The sequence below is a fragment of the Apodemus sylvaticus genome, chromosome X, assembly GCF_947179515.1.
Source record: "Apodemus sylvaticus chromosome X, mApoSyl1.1, whole genome shotgun sequence".
Taxonomy (NCBI): Eukaryota; Metazoa; Chordata; class Mammalia; order Rodentia; family Muridae; genus Apodemus; species Apodemus sylvaticus.
Genome location: NC_067495.1, coordinates 103098546 through 103123216, shown reverse-complemented (window position 1 = coordinate 103123216; position 24671 = coordinate 103098546). Strand labels below are relative to the sequence as shown.

The 24671-nt window shown below is 35.8% G+C and overlaps 1 protein-coding gene across 1 annotated transcript in view; it reads right to left on the bottom strand.

Annotated features, from left to right (window-relative positions):
• The window catches only part of Col4a5 (collagen type IV alpha 5 chain), a 222209-nt gene that overhangs the window by 133363 nt on the left and 64175 nt on the right, over positions 1–24671 (bottom strand). The window contains exons 2-3 of the mRNA XM_052171348.1: positions 19033–19092; positions 11075–11164 (exon numbers count right to left, since the gene is read on the bottom strand). Coding sequence (XP_052027308.1) covers positions 11075–11164; positions 19033–19092 — 150 coding nt within the window. The remainder of the gene's footprint in view (positions 1–11074; positions 11165–19032; positions 19093–24671) is intronic.

Below are 24671 nucleotides of genomic sequence, written 5' to 3'. Positions count from 1 at the left end.
CTGATAAGAATAGTTTTAGCTATACTGGGTTTTTTTGTTAATCCAGATGAATTTGAGAATTGCTCTTTCTAACTCTATGAAGAACTGAGTTGGACTTTTGATGAGGATTGAATTGAATTTGTAGATTGCTTTTGGCAAGATGGTCATTTTAACTATATTAATCCTCCCAATCCATGAGCAAGGCAGATTTTTCCATTTTCTGAGGTCTTCTTCGATTTCCTTCTTCAGAGACCTGAAGTTCTTGTCATATAGATATTTCACTTGTTTGATTAGAGTCACAAGATACTTTATGTTGTTTGTGGCTATTGTTAAGGGTGTCATTTCCCTAATTTCTTTCTGAGTCTGCTTATCCTTTGAGTAGAGGAAGGCTACTGATTTGCTTGAGTTGATTTTGTAACCAGCCACTTTGCTGAAGTTGTTTATCAGCTGAAGGAGTTCTCTAGTGGAGTTTTTTGGGTCACTTAAGTATACTATCAATCATCTGCAAATAGTGATAGTTTGACTTCTTCCTTTCCAATTTGTATCCCTTTTACCTCCTTAAGTTGTCTAATTGCTCTAGCTAGGACTTCAAGAACTATATTGAAAATATATGGAGAGAGGGGGCAGCCTTGTCTAGTCCCTGATTTTAGTGGGATTGCTTTAAGTTTCTCTCCATTTAGTTTGATGTTGGCTACTGGTTTGCTGTATGTTGTTTTTATTATGTTCAGGTATGGGCATTGAATTCCTGTTCTTTCCAAGACTTTAAGCATGAAAGGATGCTGAATTATGTCAAATGATGTTTCAGAATCCAATGAAATGACCATGTGGTATTTTTTTCTTTGAGTTTGTTTATGTAGTGGATTTCATTGATGGATTTCCATATATTGAACCATCCCTGCATCCCTGGGATAAAGCCTACTTAATCATGGTGAATGATCATTTGATGTGTTCTTGGATTGTTTGGGAAGAATTTTATTGAGTATTTTTGCATCAATGTTCATAAGGGAAATTGGTCTGAAGTTCTCTTTCTTTTTGGATCTTTGTGTGGTTTTGGTATCAGCGTTATTGTGGCTTCATAGAACGAGTTGGGTAGTGTTCCTTCTGTTTCTATTTGGTGGAATAGTTTGAAGATATTGGTATTAGGTCTTCTTTGAAGGTCTGATCGAATTCTGCACTGAAACCATCTGGTTCTGTGCTTTTTTGGTTGGAAGATTTTCTATGACCCCTTCTATTTCTTTAGGGGTTATGGGAATGTTTAGATGATCAATTTGATTCTGATTTAATTTTGGTATTTGGTATCTGTCTAGGAAATTGTCCATTTCCTCCAGATTCTCCAGTTGTGTTGAGTATAGACTTTTGTAGTAGGATCTGATGATTTTTTTTTAAATTTCCTCAGTTTCTGTTGGGGCTCTGAGTTTTCCTTTTAGCACTGCTTTCATTGTGTCCCATAGATTTGGGTATGTTGTGCCTTCATTTTCATTAATTCTAAAATGTCTCTGATTTCTTTCTTTATTTCTTCTTTGGCCAAGGTATCATTGAGTAGATTATTGGTCAGCCTCCATGTGTATGTGGGCTTTCTTTTGTTTTTGTTGCTATTGAAGACCATTCTTACTCCATAGTGATCAGATAGTAGGCATGGGATTATTTCGATCTTCTTATATTTGTTGAGGTCTGTCTTGCAACCAATTATACGATTGATTTTGGAGAAGGTACCATGAGGTGCTGAGAAAAAGGTATATTCTTTTGCTTTGGGATGAAATGTTCTATATATATCTGTTAAATCCAATTGCTCCAAAGCTTCAATTAGTTTCACTGTGTCCATGTTTAGTTTCTGTTGTCCTGATCGGTCCTCTGAGGAGAGTGGGGTGTTGAGGTCACCCACAATTATTGTGTTAGGTGCAATATGTGCTTTGAGTTTTAGTAAATTTTCTTTTATGAATGAGGGTGCCCTTGCATTGGAGCATAGATGTTCAGAATTGAGAGTTCTTCTTGGTGAATTTTTTCCTTTGACCTGCAAGAAGTGTCCCTCAGTGTCTCTTTTGATGACTTTGGGTTGAAAGTCGATTTTATCTGATATTAGAATAGCTACTCTAGCTTGTTTCCTGAGACCATTTCCTTTTAAAATTGTCTTCCAGCCTTTTTCTCTAAGGCAGTTTTTGTCTTTGACACTGAGGTGTATTTTCTGTATGTAGCAAAATGTAGGGTCCTTTTTACTTATCAAGTCTGTTAGTCTTTTTATTGGGGAATTGAGTCCATTGATGTTAAGAGATATTAAGGAATAGTGATTATTCTTCCTGTCATTTTTGATGTTAATTTTATATTTGATTGGTAATCTTCTTTTTGGTTTGATGAAAGAAGGTTACTATCTTCCTTTTTCCAGGGTATAGTTTCCCTCCTTGTATTGGTGTTTTCCCTCTATTATCCTTTGTAGAGCTGGGTTTGTGGAAAGATACTGCGTAAATTTGGTTTTGTCATGGAATATCTTGGTTTCTCCATCTATAGTGATTGAGAGTTTTGCTGGGCATAGTAGTCTTGGCTGGCATTTGTGTTCTCTTAGAGTCTGCATGAGATCTGCCCAGGATCTTCTAGTTTTCATGGTCTCTGGTGAGAAGTCTGGTGTAATGCTGATAGATCTTCCTTTTTATGTTACTTGGCCTTTTTCTCTTACTGCCTTTAATATTCTTTCTTTGTTTAGTACATTTGATTATGTTTTGATTATTATGTGACAGGAGATATTTCTGGTCCAGTCTATTTGGAGTTCTATAGGCTTCTTGTATATTCATGGGCATCTCTCTCTTTAGGTTAGGGACGTTTTCTTCCACAATTTTGTTGAAGAAATTTGCTGGCCCTTTCAGTTGTAGATCTTCACTTTCATCTATACCTATAATCCTTAGGTTTGGTCTTCTCATTGTGTCCTGGATTTCCTGGATGTTTTGGGTTACAAGCTTTTGCATTTTGCATTTTCTTCATTGAGTCCATGGTTTCTATGGTATCTTCGGCATCTGAGATTCTTTCTTCTATCTCTGGTATTCTGTTGTTGATATTTGCATCTATGGCCCCTGATTTCTTCCCAAGATTTCCTATCTCCAAAGTTGTCTCCCTTTGCGATTTCTTAGTTGTTTCTACTTCTGGTTTTAGTTCCTGGATGGTTTTGCTCAGCTCCTTCACTTGCTTGTTTGTGTTTTCCTGTAATTCTTTAAGAAATTTTTGTGTTTCTTCTTTCATGAGTTCTGCCTTTTGACCAAAGTTCTCATGTATTTCTTTAAGTGATTATTTAAAATGCATTTCCTCCTTATTGGCTTCTATCATTTGACCCATATCTCCTGAATTTTTTAAAATGATTTTTGTGTTTCCCTTGTAAGGGTTCCTAACTTTTGATCTGTTTTCTCTTGAATTTCTTTAAGAGATTTATTTATGTCTTTCATGTGTTCCTCTAACAGCATCATGACCAGTGATTTTTAAATCCAAATCTTGTTTTTCTTGTGTGTTGGGGTATCTAGGACTTGTGTGGTTGAAGACTTGGATTCAGATGCTGCCATATTGCCTTGATTTCTGTTAGTAACGTTCCTATGTTTGCCTTTTTGCCATCTAGTTTTCACTGGTGTTAGTTGGTATTGTTGTCACTGGCTGGTACTTCAATGTCCTGTGAGCCTGAAAGGCTATTTCTGCAACACTGGATGACTGGGTTTCCCCTGTCGCAGATTGCTGATGTGCTGCCCTCCTCTTGTGTGTCTTTGGAGCCCTGCTGTGTCTTTCCCCAAGCAATGTTATACTTGGGTTGTCTCAGTGAACCTGGTGCTCCCAGTCTTTTCTGTCATGGAGCGAAGATAGCAGCAGGGAGTCATTCCAAATGCTGATCACCATGTAGGGCACAGGCCCCACGACAGGCTGGCACCCAGACGAACAGCCTATTTGCCCAGGTCCTGGGAGCAGGCAGACCCCTGGCAGTTCATGCCCCCAGGGATCTTAAACTCAGGATATCTCAGTACCTGGTGCTGCCTTTCAGCTCCATCAAGCAGCGAAGATGGCGGCAGGGAGTCACTCCCTGTACTGATCCCCACATAGGGCACAGTCCCCAGACAGGCTGGCACACATTCGAACCGCCTATCTGGCCAGGTCCTGGGCTCAGGCAGACCCCTGGCTGTTTGGGCCCCCAGAGATCTTAAATTCGGGATACCTCAGTACCTGGTGCTGCCTTTTTGTTCTGTCAGGCATCGAAGATGGTGGCAGGGATTTTCCATTTACGAGTCATTTTTTCTTGTTTTTTTTTAATTGTTTTTTTTTATTCGATATATTTTTTATTTTCATTTCAAATGATTTCCCATTTTCTGGCCCCCCACTCCCCGAAAGTCACATAAGCCCCCTTCCCTCCATTCCTTCCCACTTCCCTGTTCTGGTTTTGCCTTATACTGCTACAGTGAGTCTTTCCAGAACCAGGGGCCACTCCTCTGTTCTTCTTGTACCTCATTTGATGTGTGGATTATGCTTTGGGTATTCCAGTTTTCCAGGCTAATATCCACTTATTAGTGATTGCATACCATGATTGATCTTTTGAGACTGGGTTGCCTCACTTAGTATGATGTTCTCCAGCTCCATCCATTTGCCTAAGAATTTCATGAATTCATTGTTTCTAATGGCTGAATAGTACTCCTTTGTGTAGATATACCACATATTTTTGCATCCATTCTTCTGTTGAGGGATACCTGGGTTCTTTCCAGCTTCTGGCTATTATAAATAGGGCTGCTATGAACATAGTGGAGCATATATACTTATTAAATGCTGGGGAATCCTCTGGGTATATGCCCAGGAGTGGTATAGCAGGATCTTCTGGAAGTGAGGTGCCCAGTTTTCGGAGGAACCGCCAGACTGATTTCCAGAGTGGTTGTACCAATTTGCAACCCCACCAGCAGTGGAGGAGTGTTCCTCTTTCTCCACATCCTCACCAGCACCTGCTGTCTCCTGAGTTTTTAATCTTTCGGAAGTGACATGCCCAGTTTTCTGAGGAACACCAGACAGATTTCCAGAGTGGTTGTACCAATTTGCAACCCCACCAGCAGTGGAGGAGTGTTCCTCTTTCTCCACATCCTCGCCAACACCTGCTGTCTCCTGAATTTTTAATCTTAGCCATTCTGACTGGTGTCAGATGAAATCTCAGGGTTGTTTTGATTTGCATTTCCCTAATGACGAATGAAGTTGAGCATTTTTTAAGATTCTTCTCCGCCATCTGAATTTCTTCAGGTGAAAATTCTTTGTTTAACTCTGTACTCCATTTTTAATAGGGTTATTTGGTTTTCTGGAGTCTAACTTCTTGAGTTCTTTATATATATTGGATATTACCCCTCTATCTGATGTAGGGTTGGTGAAGATCTTTTCCCAATTTGTTGGTTGCTGATTTGCCCTTTCGATGGTGTCCTTTGCCTTACAGAAACTTTGTAATTTTATGAGGTCCCATTTGTCAATTCTTGATCTTAGAGCATAAACTATTGGTGTTCTGTTCAGGAACATTCCCCCTGTACCGATGTCCTCAAGGGTCTTCCCCAGTTTATTTTCTATTAGCTTCAGAGTGTCTGGCTTTATGTGGAGGTCCTTGATCCATTTGGAGTTGAGCTTAGTACAAGGAGACAAGGATGGATCAATTCGCATTTTTCTGCATGCTGACCTCCAGTTGATCCAGCACCATTTGTTGAAAAGGCTATTTTTTCCCATTGGATGTTTTCAACCCCTTTGTCGAGGATCAAATGGCCATAAGTGTGTGGGTTCATTTCTGGATCTTCAATCCTGTTCCACTGATCTGCCTGCCTGTCACTGTACCAATACCATGCAGTTTTTAACACTATTGCTCTGTAGTATTGCTTGAGGTCAGGGATACTGATACCCCCAGAATTTCTTTTATTGTTGAGAATAGTTTTAGCTATCCTGGGTTTTTTGTTATTCCAGATGAATTTGAGTCTTGCTCTTTCTAACTCTGTGAAGAATTGAGTTGGGATTTTGATGGGTATTGCATTGAAACTGTATATTGCTTTTGGCAAAATGGCCATTTTAACTATATTAATCCTGCCAATCCATGAGCATGGGAGGTTTTTCCATTTTTTGAGGTCTTCTTCCATTTCCTTCTTCATAGTCTTGAAGTTCTTGTCATACAGATCTTTAACATGTTTCTTAATAAAAGAAAATACTGCAATCATTGCAAAACAAAATATTTTTGCAGTAAACTTAACAAGAAAATACACAAGATTTACAAGAGGAAAGGATTCAAAACAGTTGTGAAGTTCACAAAAAATAGTTAAATATGTATAAAAAAGAAATTCCAATTTAAATGGTAAATTACAAATTTAGTTATAAATTTTATATAATGAAAATAGAAGTTACTGGATGTTTTTAAAAACTAGACAGTACCTCTAAAGTTTATATGGACAAAAACAGCCCAGCAATGTATTTGAGAAAATTTGTAAAAAGAAAGAAGAACAAAGTGGGCCCTACTTCAGTCAAGTCTAAAATGAAGCACAGGCTTCAATTATTAAAATAGTTTGAGGCTTAGGTTTGGATAAAGTGAATACTAGCAGCCTAGCAGAAAGCACGTTCATATGAACTTGGCAAACAGAAGGCACTCTTTAGCCATGGAGGATAACTTTTAAGATCCTGCATAGGTACCACCTGAATATGTAGACAGAAACGAAATTTCTATATGCTGTCTATTTTCTTATGTACACATAAGTATAACAAAATTTATAAACACTGTAAGACTTTAACAACAACAAAGGATAATATGAAACAAGTATAACAATATACTATAACGAGTTTTAAAAATCTCATTAGTTAAGACTTTAACAACAATAAACGATAATATGAAACAAGTATAACAATATACTCTAACGAGTTTTAAAAATCTCATTAGTTAAGACTTTAACAACAATAAACGATAATATGAAGCAAGTATAACAATATACTATAACGAGTTTTAAAAATCTCATTAGTTAAGACTTTAACAACAATAAACGATAATATGAAACAAGTATAACAATATACTATAATGAGTTTTAAAAATCTCATTAGTTACTGCTTTTAAGAATTTCAGCTTATTTGAAGTCAGTAGTTGGATACACATGATTGAAATCATGGGATGAAACTACAAATAAAGGGTGATTTCTGTATAATGAATATGTCATTGTAAATGAGTGAAGGAAAAGATTGAGGCATTATCTTAAGTTACAAACCATATACCAGGATAGGTTTTTCAAGAATATTCACACAGGTAAAAAAAATAAATAAATTGACATATTGAAAGAAAACTTTGTTTTTTGTTTTTTGGATTTTTTTTTTTGAGACAGGGTTTCTCTGTATAGCCCTGGCTGTCCTGGAACTCACTCTGTAGACCAGGCTGGCCTTGAACTCAGAAATCCACCTGCCTCTACCTCCCAGAGTGCTGGGCTTACAGGCGTGCGCCACCACCGCCTGGCATAAAAATTTTTGAGAATTAATATATAACCTCAAAGTGCATAAGATTTGTTCTAATGAAGATCCATATGACTTAAAGACATAGACTCATAAATGCATAAATTTTCATACACATGTCTAGGGAAACAAAAGACAAAGGTAAAACAATACAACTCACAGTGCAGGCATGGAAATAATTTCCCTAGCAAATAGCTTGGCAAAACATGAAAACACCAAATCACCAGAAAAGGGGGAAATAATATGATAATACCAGTCACAGGAAGACAACACTTTGGTCTGGGAGAAGCATATTTATAATCATAAAAAGAGAAATGAAAATTGAAAATATATCAAAAGGTCACTCTTCTACCATAATGACAAATAGAAAGGTTCTAAGTAATGGAGATAATACTGTAGGGAAATAAATCTTTGTTGCCAAATCAAAGGTAAATCATATATGTTTGGGAAATAGTGATCTGGTAATATGTATAAAAGCACATGTGCATACATGGGCACACATTTCCCATAATTTATCTTACCAATTCATGCTTATTGATGCAAAAAGAATTAATCAAAGCTTTGCATCTTAGCAGTTATGTTTTATAGCAGTGAACTATGGAAAAACTACATAACTACATATAGAGAACTGGTTACTAATTTATAGCATGAATATACAATGAAATTGAATGTAATATGAATAACATATCCCGAGAACACTGATATAAGAAAAACAGAACATAAGTATAATACATCTTATTTTAAAAACAAAGAGGATGAAAATATGGGTAAGTATTCAGGATCAATGAACACAGGTGGAAAAGAATTTTCATTGTATTCCTAATATATACTAATTGTGAATAAAATGAATATATTATATATTGAAATGAATCCTATTTTATTTAACAAAGAACTACTTTGCAACATTACAAATGTGCATTTATATAAGTACACACACACACATACACACACACACACACACACACACACACACACACACATACACACACACACACACACACACACACACGCACACACACATACACACACACACACACACACACACACACATACACACATCTCAGTACCACAGTCTAAGCAACTGCACTAATTGGCCAGTTTATTTTACAAACCTATATGTTCATAAAAAGTAATATACCAATGAAGAATAATCGTATATATTACTTTAAAATGCAAATACCCAATCACACAAAAGTATACTTTAAACTGTAGAATCTAAAATGTTTATAAAGCAGTTCACACTCCCACTCTATAAATAATGAAAAGGAATTGCAGGCTAGAATACTCTCTAAACTTAATGTGCAAATGAACGCATCCTCATAAATTACTATACTATTATTAAAGAGTCTCATTTAATGCTAAATTGTTTAAAAATAATTGCAATATAACTTCTTTTAATAAAACACAAATATTTACTATTAATATGCATGATATGCAAGAAACTCTGGCTCTGTTCCCAGAATAAACTCACATTCGAGAAACATAGCTTTTTCTATGGTTCAAATTACATTCTATTTCAACGCACTCATTTCCATAACATAGTTGAAAATTAATCAATGTGTGTTCCCACTTCATTTTCAGAAGACCGTTGCTTTAGTTCCAGTGTGCTGGGAAGTAGAATTTAGTTGTGTTTCTGTATTAGTGCTCAGTTCGTGATTTAGAACTCTGCGCTACTTCTTTACTATTCCTGGGTGGCAAGCATTATACTGCCACTCTTACACTTGCTGTGTTACAGCATCTAGGGAATTCATTTGAATGGCCCATCTATCAGCATTCTATGGAGTCAGTCATTTAGAGTGCTAGTATTTCCTTAGTGTTCATGTTCTATTCAGTGCATTTAAGCACAGGACCTATTTACTGTTGAATCTCAAAAAAGCTCCCTCCTTACAGTTGTACCCTCATTCTCACAACATTTACCTCTGCTATAGCTAGCTTTATATTAAAACGTCTCCAAACATTTAATTTTCCTTCTTTCTTAGGCAGACTACCTGGTGAAATCCATTTGATTTTCTTAATCCTCTAATGATATGGTACACCAACATTATATGAAATAATAAAGCTAGAGGGAAAATGTTATGAAGTTTTTGTTTTTGTTTTTGTTTTGTTTTGTTTTGTTTTTTGCTTTTTGGGCAAGTGAATAGAGCTGGACTTTTCATATACCACTTTACCAGTCTACCACAGATAGAAAAGAGCTCAGAGCCAAAAGAGTCATTAAAAACTAAAAGAAACTCTTCTTGGTCTCAAAATTCACTATTATCTCTTCCCTTTCCCAATCTAATCATACACATAAAGACGCTTACTCTCATTCACAGAAAAATATATATGTGTATATATGTATATATGCATCAGACCTCTGATAATGATAATTGAACTTTAATACATCCTAGTAGGTAGAGGAAAAATGATTCTAGAGACACTTATCTGAGATTCAAGCTATTGATCCTCCCCCATTCAACATCTGATTTAGGGAGATGCTAGAGTACATAGAGTTGGAAGCTGATTCAAAGTGAGACTCCACAGCAGCCTTCATGAGATCATTATTCATGATATGGCCTTGTAGTGATACAACTGTTTTTCAGTCACCTACACTTCTGCATGTAATCCCTTATTCACATTCAGTTAGCAAATCCAATAAATTCATTGGTCACCATAATTTGGACTTTGCTTAAATCATAAAATGGTCTGCCATTGGTGCTCATATGGGGTGAGAAGATGTTTATTTTCATCTCCCCAGGAAAAATTTAAGGTATAGAGAATTCCAAAAACCATATACAATAAACAACATCCTAAAAAAGGTGACTATGACAGTAATGTCCAAATTTAAGCATTTAGAAACACTAAGGTGAAGAGACGTTTTTTCTGAATGAGTGTAGCTACCACTATTCATCAAAGAAATCTCTCATCATGGCAAATGAAGAACATCATAAAGCAACAACAACAACAATAAAACCACACACAACTGGACAAAAACCAGAAATCAGTGTGTTTTGGGGGGCCCAGCCTTGCATCAAGATTCTTGTATCTATGACTCTGGAAACCATCACAGAAGAGGTAGAAATCTAAGAGCAAGGTTACCAAGAAGGCTGCTCCATATCAGTCAAGACTGGAACAACAACAGTATCAATGCACATGTTAATGTAAAAATGGGACAATTTTATGAGACTATAGATAATTAATCATTGCTTGGAGGAGAATTTACCTATTAATCCCTCCCAGGCATGAGCCCCTTGATCTTGATTAGTGCTCTCTCTCTCTGTATATATATATATATATGTGTGTGTGTGTGTGTGTGTGTGTGTGTGTGTGTGTATGTGTATACGTATATATACATATGTATATACACACACTTTATATTAACTTATAGTCTTGGAATATGGGAGGGGTTCAAGGGAGGGTGGCTAGCTTGGAGGAGCTTGAGGGAGGAAAGATAGGAAGATAAGCAAAAAGGAATGCAATCTATTTCAATTAATAAATTCTGGGATAAATGAATACAGAAAATAAGAGTTCCTTCAATTCTGTTTTTTGATTTAAGCACCATTTTCTCATTACAATTCAGTGAACGTTTAGTTGATTTGATAGCTTGTCTCAAATTGATGCTGGTTTAATTCCTCTGCTATTGTTGATTGGCTACTGAAACAAATACCTTTTGTCCCCGAGGTCCTGGAGGGCCTTCTGGACCTGGAAATCCTGGTAAACCTGGATGGCCTTCTAAACCTGGAAATCCCCGTTCTCCCTATAATAAACAAGAGTGTAAAGGAAGGTCATTTGTGAACTTTTAAGCACAGACATAGTTGTGTTTTAGAAAGTTCAAATGACTGTCAAATGAAAGTAACATAATATAGTGATAATTTTTGTCCACAGTATCTACTACCATGGACAAGTCTGTAAAATGTGAGAACAAAAATACAAATCGTCCCAAATAGAAATATAACCTCCTTGCTACTTGCAGAGTTCGACAGTATATCAAAGATAAAGTGAGACTATAACTGCTTTGACTGCATTCAATTATAAAGAAGGCAACCAGGAAAAATTAAGAATTTCACAATTTTAAGAGCTAGATTATCTCAAATTATTGAATGGTCTTTTACTAGCAGAACAAGGATTAAAACTCTTGACGGCAAGTTCCACTTGGAAAGAAAAGTAAAAAGAAAAACAATCCAGTTCTAGTATATTTTATAAAGTATAAAATAGCTACATGCTAGGTTTTCAGTTGGCATTTAGAGTATATCTCTGTCAAATATCTAGAGTACGCTATGTGCATTTTCAAACCAAAAGTACTATCTGGACTACAGAAACAAATGGGAATAAACCAAAGACTGAAACAGGAGCTGGTTCTTTGAGAAAATCAACAAGATAGATAAACCCTTAGCCAGACTGACCAAAGGGCACAGAGAAAGTATCCAAATTAACAAACTTAGAAATGAAAAGGGAGACATAACAACGGAAACTGAGGAAATCCAAAAAATCATCAGATCCTACTACAAGAGCCTGTACTCAACACAACTGGAGAATCTGGAGGAAATGGACAATTTCCTTGACAGATACCAAATACCAAAATTAAATCAGGACCAACTAGACCATCTGAACAGTCCCATAAAGCCTAAAGAAATAGAAGGAGTCATAGAAAGTCTTCCAACCAAAAAAAGCACAGGACCAGATGGTTTCAGTGCAGAATTCTACCAGACCTTCAAAGAAGAGTTAACACCAATACTCTTCAAACTATTCCACAAAATAGAAACAGAAGGAACACTACCCAATTCCTTCTACGAAGCCACAATTACGCTGATACCAAAGCCACACAAAGATCCAACAAAGAAAGAGAACTTCAGACCAATTTCCCTTATGAACATCGATGCAAAAATACTCAGTAAAATTCTTGCCAACCGAATCCAAGAACACATCAAAACGATCATCCACCATGATCAAGTAGGCTTTATCCCGGGAATGCAGGGTTGGTTCAATATACGGAAATCCATCAATACAATCCACTACATAAACAAATTCAAAGAACAAAACCACATGGTCATTTCATTGGATGCTGAAAAAGCATTTGACAAAATTCAGCATCCCTTCATGCTTAAAGTCTTGGAGAGAACAGGAATTCAAGGCCCATACCTAAACATAGTAAAAGCAATATACAGCAAACCGGTAGCCAGCATCAAACTAAATGGAGAGAATCTTGAAGCAATCCCACTGAAATCAGGGACCAGACAAGGCTGCCCCCTTTCTCCTTATCTTTTCAATATTGTACTTGAGGTACTAGCTTGGGCAATTTGACAACATAAGGAGGTCAAAGGGATACAAATTGGAAAGGAGGAAGTCAAACTATCATTATTTGCAGACGACATGATAGTCTACCTAAGTGACCCAAAAAACTCCACTAGAGAGCTCCTACAGCTGATAAACAACTTCAGCAAAGTGGCAGGTTATAAAATCAACTCAAGCAAACCAGTGGCCTTCCTATACTCAAAGGATAAGCAGGCTGAGAAAGAAATTAGGGAAATGACCCCCTTCACAATAGCCACAAATAGTATAAAGTATCTTGGGGTGACTCTTACCAAACATGTGAAAGATCTGTATGACAAGAACTTCAAGACTCTGAAGAAGGAAATGGAAGAAGACCTCAAAAAATGGGAAAACCTCCCATGCTCATGGATCGGTAGAATCAATATAGTTAAAATGGCCATTTTGCCTAAAGCACTATAGAGATTCAATGCAATACCCATCAAAATCCCAACTCAATTCTTCACAGAGTTAGAAAGAGCAATTATCAAATTCATCTGGAACAACAAAAAACCCAGGATAGCTAAAACTATTCTCAGCAACAAAAGAAAATCTGGGGGAATCAGTATCCCTGACCTCAAGCAATACTACAGAGCAATAGTGTTAAAAACTGCATGGTATTGGTACAGTGACAGGCAGGAGGATCAATGGAACAGGATTGAAGATCCAGAAATGAACCCACACACCTATGGCCACTTGATCCTCGACAAAGAGGCTGAAAACATCCAATGGAAAAAAGATAGCCTTTTCAACAAATGGTGCTGGTTCAACTGGAGGTCAGCATGCAGAAGAATGCGAATTGATCCATCCTTGTCTCCTTGTACTAAGCTCAAATCCAAATGGATCAAGGACCTCCACATAAAGCCAGACACTCTGAAGCTAATAGAAAAGAAACTGGGGAAGACCCTTGAGAACATCGGTACAGGGAGAAAGTTTCTGAACAGAACACCAATAGCGTATGCTCTAAGAGCAAGAATTGACAAATGGGACCTCATAAGGTTACAGAGTTTCTGTAAGGCAAAGGACACCATCAAGAGGACAGATCGGCAACCAACAAATTGGGAAAAGATCTTCACCAATCCTACATCAGATAGAGGGCTAATATCCAATATATATAAAGAACTCAAGAAGTTAGACTCCAGAAAACCGAACAACCCTATTAAAAAATGGGGTACAGAGTTAAAGAAAGAATTCTCACCTGAAGAACTTCGGATGGCGGAGAAGCATCTTAAAAAATGCTCAACTTCATTAGTCATCAGGGAAATGCAAATCAAAACAACCCTAAGATTTCATCTTACACCAGTCAGAATGGCTAAGATTAAAAATTCAGGAGACAGCAGGTGTTGGAGAGGGTACGGAGAAAGAGGAACACTCCTCCACTGCTGGTGGGGTTGCAAATTGGTACAACCACTCTGGAAATCAGTCTGGCGGTTCCTCCGAAAACTGGGCACCTCACTTCCAGAAGATCCTGCTATACCACTCTTGGGCATATACCCAGAGGATTCCCCACCATGTAATAAGGATACATGCTCTACTATGTTCATAGCAGCCCTATTTATAATTGCCAGATGCTGGAAAGAACCCAGGTATCCCTCAACAGAAGAGTGGATGCAAAAAATGTGGTATATCTACACAATGGAGTACTATTCAGCCATTAGAAACAATGAATTCATGAAATTCTTAGGCAAATGGATGGAGCTAGAGAACATCATACTAAGTGAGGTAACCCAGACTCAAAAGGTGAATCATGGTATGCACTCACTAATAAGTGGTTATTAACCTAGAAAACTGGAATACCCAAAACATAATCCACACATCAAATGAGATACAAGAAGAAAGCAGGAGTGGTCCCTGGTTCTGGAAAGACTCAGTGAAACAGTATTTGGCAAAACCAGAACGGGGAAGTGGGAAGGGGTGGGTGGGAGGACAGGGGAAGAGAAGGGGGCTTACGGGACTTTCGGGGATTGGGGGGGGGCTAGAAAAGGGGAAATCATTTGAAATGTAAATAAATTATATCAAAGAAAAAAAAAGAAAAAAAAAAGAAAATAGAGGATGTTGACTAGTGAAGCAGCTAGGCAGGTAAAGCCTAACTAAGTTCAATTCCGAGGAACCACAGAGTAGAAGGAGAGAACTTCTGCACTCAGACACTGTGACACCTACTCATATGCACAAATGCACGTGTGCATGCGCACATACACACACACACACATGTGCATGTATGCACACACACAGACAGACATACACAGAGAGAAATACATTTATGAAATAAATGTAAAAAATAATTTTAAAAATTGTTATGTATTTTTGCTATGTATTTTTAATTGTAATAAAATTACATTATATTTCCCCTTCCTTTTCCACCCTCCTGCCCTTCCCAGGTGCCCACCTTCCAATGCTCCATAACCTTCCACTCAAATTGATAGCCTTTTTCTTTAATTATTTTTGTTACATACATATATGTGTGTATATGTATGCACAAGTAAAACTGTAGAAGAAAATAGAGGATGCTAAAAGCTCAATTACATTGATATCAAGAAAATATTATAACTTTCAATGTTATAGCCTGAAATTCCCTCCCATTATCACAGAACTAGAGACAGAAAAGCAGATGCTATACAGTAGCAAAAAGAACTAGAAGAACAATCTTGAGATTTTCAAAGGTAGGACACTTGCTAAAGTAAAAATAAAATATATAGCTTTCCTGTGCAAGAATGGACTAAAAGTATGGTTTTCAAACTAATTTCTTAAAATGAACAGTAATAAAAGCTAACACTAGTGGTGTGCATACATTTGCTTAATATGTGTTCATATAATCCTTTTAAAGCATTATCAATTCGTGCTGTAATTCTCATGCATTCGTAGACTGAATGTGAAGTGGTTGCCTATTTATGAAAGACAAGATTTAAAACAAACCACTTATCCTGCTTGCTCATGTTTAAATTTAAAAAAAAAAAAGGATTTGTGAAGTAGTATTATTCACCTTTTGCTGTCTTTTAAATATAAGTATTACTAAGATCTTTTATTGCTTTCTCTTTTTCCCTGGAAAATTGAAAATAGTAATGGTAAGTTCTTATTAGCAACTTTTTAAAGCACTTCCACAAACACTTAAAACTCTTTTAAAGGCTAAAAATTAGTTCACCTGTGTTGAGTGTTTTCTGTTTACCAGACTGTTTAAACTCCTTCAGTGTTTTGTCTTATCTTACTTGTTACTTTAAGACAAAGTAAAATTATTGTTTTCATTTTATGTATGATAGAGGTTTTATAATGTTCCTAAGTGTAATCTTAGTACACAGAACACAGCTCATCTGTCTGTCAGAAATTTATGTTAACCTGGACTCCACCTTCTGCTTCATCTCTACATGGAAACAATCATGGCTTCTTCAAGGTTGTATTCTTAGTGTCTAATAGAACAAATAGTCAATAAATATCCATTTATAAATGAACATCCTTAATTTCTAGTGAATGTTTTTACTTAAATCCAGAAAAGAAGTTAATATTTCAGATTTCATTAAATTATACAAAGGGAAATTATTTCATAAGAATACTTGTTTATTTCTTGTGTGGTGATAGATGTCAAACCTATAGTCTGAGATCTAATACAAAGCCAAGTATTCTACCACTGGGCACATCCCAGCTCACCAGTTTAAAGAAGATTAATCTACTGATTACCTAAGATCTGGAGTTTAAAAATACTTTAGCACAGCACCCCGTTCTAGGAGGGCCGTTTATAAGAATCAATAAAATTGTTTCCTGAAAATGAGCATAAAAATAGTTGTTGGTTGGTTTGTTGAAAGAGTGTCCCATAACTTGGCTGCCCCCCAACTTGCTGTGTAGCTAGTATGGCCTTGACTGAGTGCTAGTATGCCAAGTGTATGTCACTACAGGCAGCATGAGAACAGGACTTCGAGGATAATGTAAAATTGTCAAGAAACACAATTGGCTGTGGACATAGGAAAAAAATTAAGACAAAGTGTTATATTAGTAACTAGTGGTATTTTCAGTTAGAATATTGCAAAATGTACAAGTTAAAGACTAAGCTCTCAGTGAAGAAATTAAAACAATAGCAGGTTCTTCTGTATAATTCTTATTTTGTCTTTATAATTCTGTACCACAATGGGATAGTTGCCACACTATAATTAGAAGAAAATTAGCTACTTTCAAAATGAAGATATATAAATCTGAAACTCCAGATTGTAAAAGAGCCACTTGGAGAGCTTGTCAAAACCAATTATTTTCCACCGTGAACAGAACGAGATGGGTAACTTAGTTGTGGAGCCTGGAAATCTGCATTTGTAACCAGCTCCAAGCCAACAGTTTTGCTACCATATTTCTTGGATAAACTGCTCTTTTCTTTTTCAAATTTCAATTTTGTTTTTCATGTATTTGCCAGCGATCTGTGGTTAGTACATGTTCACTAATTGTGAACATGTTTCCCTTTAAATTAATAAATATGTTGACTTTATCTGCTTCAAATTCCAAAATGTAGCATCTGTATTGTTTTAATAATTTTCTGCCATTCATCTTTTTTTAATTGTTGGTTGTGTTTACTCGGTAAGCTTCAATTGCATACTGTATATTACAGAAAGAGATACTAGGTTCTCTTCTTCTAAAGAACATTTTTTTTTGTATGAAGTAGTTTGTAGCTGATTGATTAAACGAAGTTTTATCCCTTCATCAGACAACTGTTAATCCATACTCGGTTATTTTAAGCTTCTACTACTTCTTTTTATTAGATTCTGTGAAATTTCCCTCTATACATACAAAATCAAAACGACCAAGAATTTGACTGGGATCTTCTACTTTATTTTTGTTCTCCACTCTGTGCTGTCTTGTATTCCATCATGTCTTCCTTCTTTTCCAACCACACTGAAGTCTTGAACCATTTACCCTAGGTCATTGTGACTATAACCATGACTCTTTGTAAGAATTTACCCACCCATCTTCTTACTGACTGAGAAGTATAAGCAATAATAACTACTTACATGTAAATTCTCCATGGGTGCTTCCTTTCTTTAAAAGACATTCCCTTTCACTTTCTTCCCTCTGTGATCTCAAATGAATTACCTTTAATACTTCGACACTATAGAAAGTATTCCTGTTCCAAAGTTATTCCCTTAAAAGTGTTAACTCACACAAGTGTTTTCTAGACCAGCATTTAATAACTCTTAAGAGATGTTCTGTTAGGGGTAGTGTGTTACATGACAGAATGGGACTTGTAAATAAGATGTACATCACAGCAAACAATCAATAGATAAAATAAATAAATGAAACTGTTGACAACAGGACTTTTAAGCATCTTATACCACATGAATAAATACTTCTATATCTAACTGGAATATTCACTAAAGATATGGTCCATAACTTCATATATAATTAGTAATAGTTGTTTACTCCTTAAAAATATTTATTGAGTTACAAAATGGAAAGAGTAATGTAAGATCCATGTCTCGTAGTATAATTCTTTTGTGTGTAATTCATTATCTTGTTCTAAGTTTCTAATTTGATCTCAGTTACTGACACATAGAAAAATAAGGCACTGGAAGACAAAAACAATCAAGTTAAATGTCATCTGAGGTGTATTTTGTCTAGACCAAGAACTAGAATTTATTATTATTATTATTATTATTATTATTATTATTATTAAATAATTCCTGTAAGGCTGGGTATGATGGCTCACACCATAAATTTCAGCACTCAGGAGGCATAGGCAGGTTGTTCTGTGTGAGTTCAAACCCAGTCTGGTCTACATAGTGAGCTCAAACCCAGCCAGGGCTACAAAGAAAACACAAAACAGAACAAAATGATTTACTTGTAAAGTAATGGATGTTTAGAAAGGACTTTTATACATATTTAATTTTGTTTATTCTCCCTAATCTTTGCTCCCTGGTACTTGCCCACTTCCTTGTCCTTTCCCCAGGTGCACCGTAAGAATTTTCAGTAGCTTCTGAGGATTTGTTGTTGCCCTCTTGTATGTGTGTGTGTGTGTGTGTGTGTGTGTGTATGTGTGTGTGTTTTAAGGAACTAAAAATGTTCCTAGGCACAGTTGTAGACTGCTTGCTTAGATTCTGCAAAGCCCTGGATTCAATCCCCAGCAGAAAATAAAATGTAACAGAACTTATGTGTACTAAGCCTAAAATATTTATCATATCATGTTTTTATAGAGATATTTGCTGATCCTAACACAGTCTAATTTTTATAAGTTCCAACTCTAAATTAAGCAATGCAGTAGAATCTATTTTATTTATTTGGGCACTGATAGAAGTCTAGTTTGTACAATTAATTTACAAATAGTATTTGATAATTTCACTCAGAATTTACCTTTTCTCCTTTTATACCACCACAGTCACATTTTAATCCAGAAGAACACCCATGGCAGACCTATAGGAAGAAAAGGGGGAAATCATTAAATACAAATTTAACAGCAACTCTCTGACTTAGAAATCAAATTAAGGTAGCAATTCAAACTTGTAAAATCAATATAAGAAAAATATGAAAGGATGTATACAAGTGACAATGGTGTTTGCTTTATACTCAAGATTTTGTTGCATGCATTTCTTTTTCAGTTCCTCACCATGAGCAAATAAAGGTTTTATAATTTTAAACTCATAAATATCTCTTTATTTTTCACATTTATTTCTTCTCTTTCTGTGTGTATATATGTGTGTGTTGCACACATGTTGTAGAATATGTGTGGTATTTAGAAAACAACATGAAGCAGTCTGGCTTTCCCATCTACTAAATGAGTTTCAGCAATAAAAATCAAGTTGCTGGGTTCAGCAGACAGCTCCTTTACATGCTGAGAAATATCTTTTTGGTTTTGTTTTCTTAAGACAAGAGTCTCCCTTCCATCCAGTTTCTGTCCATCTAGGAACTCAGTATGTAGATCAGGCTCGACTTGCACTCACAGAGATGCCCCTGTCACTGCCCCTGCCCCTGCCCCTGCCCCTGCTCCTGGAATGCTGTGACTGAAGGTGTGTGCCACCATGTCCAGCTGAGAAATATCTTTTTAAAGATGCTAAAATGAAAAGACAATTCATGAGACATTCTGCTTGATATGCTTTGTCACTTGTCCAGGTTGTAAGAACATATTTTTTTCTTCTTCTAAGATCATTTGTAATGAATCACCTCTCAGTCTATAGCAGCGCATGACCTTGGAAACAAGCCAAGAATAGCTGCCACTTGATGTCAGCTTACTTCTCGGCATTCACAAGTGGATCATAAAGCATCTAATGCTGTACTTTATCTCTTTTTTCCCTTTGCGCCTGCTCTTTCATCACTAATAGCTCAATTCTTAACCATTCCAAGCTTCACACAAAGGCTAGAGGCTCTGAATTCAACCACTCTAGGGAGTAATGTTCTGGAGCCAGAAAAGTATCATTCTCTACTATAAAAACACATAGAGAATGGGGAGATAGTAAGTGACACTCTAACATCCCAAACCATACACTACTGTAGAACGGAAATGCTTAGGACAAAACAACCCAACAGGAATTAGAATAACATGCAAGCAACACAGCACTTATGCACTAGAAAGCCGAACATATTTTGTCAAACTGACTCCTGAAAGCTATGTACGAAGAGAATATAAAACGCTATTAATCAGTGTTTTATCTTCAGCACCTGTGGTTTAACAAGTAAGCTAGCCTCTTACATTGTCTTCTATGTTTTCCTGCCTCTAGTTATTACTGGAGAATCTCCCTAAATCTTTATTATTTAACTTCAGCTCAAACTAGATGCCACCATCCTGTTGAAACCTGTTTTCCTGGTTATAAAAGAGTGTGTTCCAGTAAAAGCACCCTCTGACACTTCAACTTAAAATCTGTTATTGTGTTGGATATGGATTTTTTTATCAACTTGACACATGCTAGAGTCATTTGGAAAGGGAGATTCAGTTGAGAAAATGACTCCTGTGGATCATTTTCCCCCAACGTGATTTATTTGGGAGGACCCAGGCCACTGTGAGAAATGTCATGTCTGGGCACGTGGTCATGAGTTGTATAAGAAAGGAAGCTGAGCAAGCCAGAAGAACAAACTAATAAGCATCACTCCTCCATGACCTCTATTTTAGGTCCTGCTTCCAGGTTCCTGCCTTGACTTGCTACCCCAACTTCTCAGTAATAGACTGATTGACAGTGATTGGAGCAAAACAACCCCTCTCCTCTCCAACTTACTTTTGGTCATGGACTTTAGCACAGTCAATAGGAAGCAAACTAGATAGTTATGCAGTCATTACTAGTATACATAGGGACATAGATTTTATTGTTTTCAGTATTACATTTTAACTATATTATAGGTTTTTTGAGACATGGTCATTCATCAAATGAGAAGGGTTATTATTGAAGGCAAGAAGACTTGTTAGGCCCAAGATATAAATATAAATAAATTCATATAAAACACTAAGTTTAGGAACAGAGGTTAACTTAAAATATGTAATTCTGGCATATGCAAAGATGAATTGTTGATTTTTAAACTATGAATTTACAAAATTTAGAAGCCACACATTCACTAATTCTTGAGAAAAAAAATTCAATAGTCATAATACCTGAATTAGATTGTACATATTGTCAACACTCAATTACATAATTAATAGAAGAACAAAGGGTAATGGTTATTTACTGTGGATACTAATATAATAATATTTGACATTAGGAAGGGCATCTACATTTTAAGTAGGAATATATGCAAAGGAGCTTTTGTTATAAAGTGAAAATAACATCTTTTGCATTATCAGACATTTGTAATAAATTATCTGTGAAAGGTTGCCATCCTGAAAATAATGCTAAGACAACTAATAGAATTGTATTGATATAATTAAAAATAATATGAACTTCCATTACGCATTTATTTGCACTTCTCAATATCTAACAAGGACCCCTAAATCTTCAAATAAAAGGTTTAAAAAATAAAACATGTTATATACTTGTAGCATTCCTTATATCCAATGTTTCTCAAAAGTTATCATTCATCATATCAAGATTTACTATCAACAAACATGAAGTATACTTTAGAGAGAAAACCCCTTAAAACATTTAAGAATGTAGGGCTAGATAGATGTCTCACTGGTTAAGAACACTGGCTGCCCTTCCAGAGGACCCAGGTTCAATTCCCAGACCCCACATGGCAATTCACACCTGTCTGCAACTCCATTTCCTAGGAGTCACAATAATGGGCATAAAATAAAATATTTTTTTTAATTTAAGAATTATAAAAATTTTATTTGAATTTAATTTAAAATTTAAGTTATAATCTGTTTTTGTCAGACAGAAAGGTAGTAATTCTGGGGAGGGGGGAGGGGGCAGAACACCAAAAAAGCCAAGTCATTGTAACACACACCAACCACTAGATGGCGATTTCCATGCAGTTATTAATGGGCAGCTGTAAGGAAATGGCCCTAAGTATGTATCTCATTACATGGAACAGCTTTTAATTTTTAGGCAGTATCTACTCATATTGACAAAGCATCAAGTAAGCACAAAGCACAACAGTGTATCTATGTGTGGTTTAAAAACTGCAGACCTGGATGCTTGTTGCTTTTAAAGAACTTGAAATCTAGTAAGAATCTCTCAGTAGAATAAGATATTGAGTCATTTGACCACAATGGTATAAAAACTGCAGACCTGGATGCTTGCTGCTTTTAACGAACTTGAAATCTAATAAGAATCTCGGCATAAATGAAAATGAAATTTAAATTAAGTGAAATAATCCTATAGCAGTGATGAAAAACATATAAGAAATGTATCTTGATCTTTCTGTAGCAACTGATTCATTATGAGATCACAGCTATATTGTCTATATACTCTAGGGTTTATTTCTCATTTATGACAGACATGGATAATATGATTTCTTTTGGTAGATTAAGATTTATCTACAGTTCTATAGGATTCCAAGTAAAAGAAAATGACTGTTGTCAATGATTATTGGAGTTCATAAAGATTATTCCCTTGAGGCTGAGAATTATTCATAGCACTTGAAAGGATAGGCAAAAATGTTTTCTAAAGGAAAAAAAAGTGATATAAAGGAAATATTTCATATCTCAATTGAAAAGATTTCCTAAGTCCATATGAAAAGCACAATCAGAAAGTAGTGCTTATTGCCTTCTTTCTGAGGCAGAGTTATGTCTCAGACTAACCCGGAACTTGTACAACTCTTGATTCTGCCTCCCAAGTCCTAGTTTGATTGCTTCAGTACTGTGGGGGAAAGTTTATTTCTACAAAATCACAGAAGATTGTTAATGCATGATAATTATGGATCTATAGTTATCTTTTTCTTTTTTATCCTGAGAGAAAATGTAGAAAAATTAAATAAAAAATGAACAAAATGTATATTATAGCACATTAAAATATAGCATAAAACTATAATAACTAGAACAGTATGGAACTGCTCAAAAATTTATTGCTCGAAAATAGTCAATCACTTAGGAGGTATAGGATAAGTATAGAAAATAATTTTAGAAATTAAAATATGAAAATAAAACCAATTATAATGTTACTTGAAGTATTTAGGGCATTTTTATCTTTTGTAGATTGAAAAACTTTGTTTATACATAATGAAGTACCTTGAGAATAAGACACACATGTAAACAAAGTACATTTATATTTCATGTATACCTTCAACCCCCTCCAAAGCAGTGCCTCCAACTAGGAGCCAGGTGTTCAAATATTAGAGCCTATGTGGGTCGTCCTTCACTCAAGCCGCAAGTTTTAGACATTAGAAGAAAGAGAAATCAAGATCATCTACTCACATCTTAATATTTGGAGCTAAGAACTCTCAGATGATGAGATAGATCATGTGACATTTATCTTTCTAGCTTTAAGTCATCTCATTTAGTACAATCTTTTCTAATTCTACCTATTTATGTGAAAAAGTTTGTGATTTCATTTTTGTTTCATTAACAACTGTTTCAGTTGTTAAACTGCTAAAACAATTCAGTGTTTCATTAACAACTGAATAGTTTTCCACAGTGCAAATATGCCACATTTTCATTATCCATTCATTGGATGAGGGGTAATTTAGGTGGTTTTTATTTTATAGATATTTTGAATTGAGCAGAAATAAACATGACTGAACTAGTATCTGTAGAATAAGATATTGAGTCATTTGACCACATGCCAGGGAGTGGTACATTTATTTTTAGATTGTTGAGAATTCTCCACACTAAGTTCAAGTGGCTGAACCAGTTCCCAATACCACCAGCAGTATTTGTTCATCTTTGTTTTGTTGATCTTTGTCATTCTGACTAGGGTAAGAGAAAAAAATCTCAAAAGTTCATTTGACAAACATTTTCCCAGTGGCTAGGTACAATGAACATTTTTAAGCTGTTCATTTGCCATTTTTTGTTCTTCTTTTGAGATCCCCCTCTCTTTTCAGGTCCATTATTTGGGTGTATTTATCTGTTTGTTCATTTTCACTCTTTGTTTTTTGTATATTCTGAATATTAAATCTCTGTCAGATGCACAGCTGGCAAACAGTCTCTCCCATTCTACAGGCTCTCTATTAATCCAATTGATTGTTTCTTTGGCTGAGCAGAAGTTCCAGTTGTCATTTGTTGGCTTTAAATTGTGGGTAAATGAAATCTTGTTCAGAAAGTCGTTTCTATAGCATATAGGGGAGCTCTTGTTTTTTCTGGCAGTTTCAGCGTTTCCGATTTCACACTGTGGTGTGTTGATCCACTTAGAGTTAGTTTTTGAGCATGACGATAAATAAGGGTCCAATTTCATTCTGCATGTGGGCATCCATGTTTTTTTTGAAGAGTACAGCTTTTGTAATATTTCAGATTGTAACTTAATTACTGCAGTTCTCCCTTCCTCTTTCTCCTTCCAAACTGCCCCATATATTCCTCCCTACTCCCCTTTATATTTGAGGATATCTAGGTTTTGCATCACAATTTCTCCAGGTTATATTTTTGGCATCTCTGTTAAATGTAAAGTGGCTGAATATGAAGTATTTACATTTAGTTC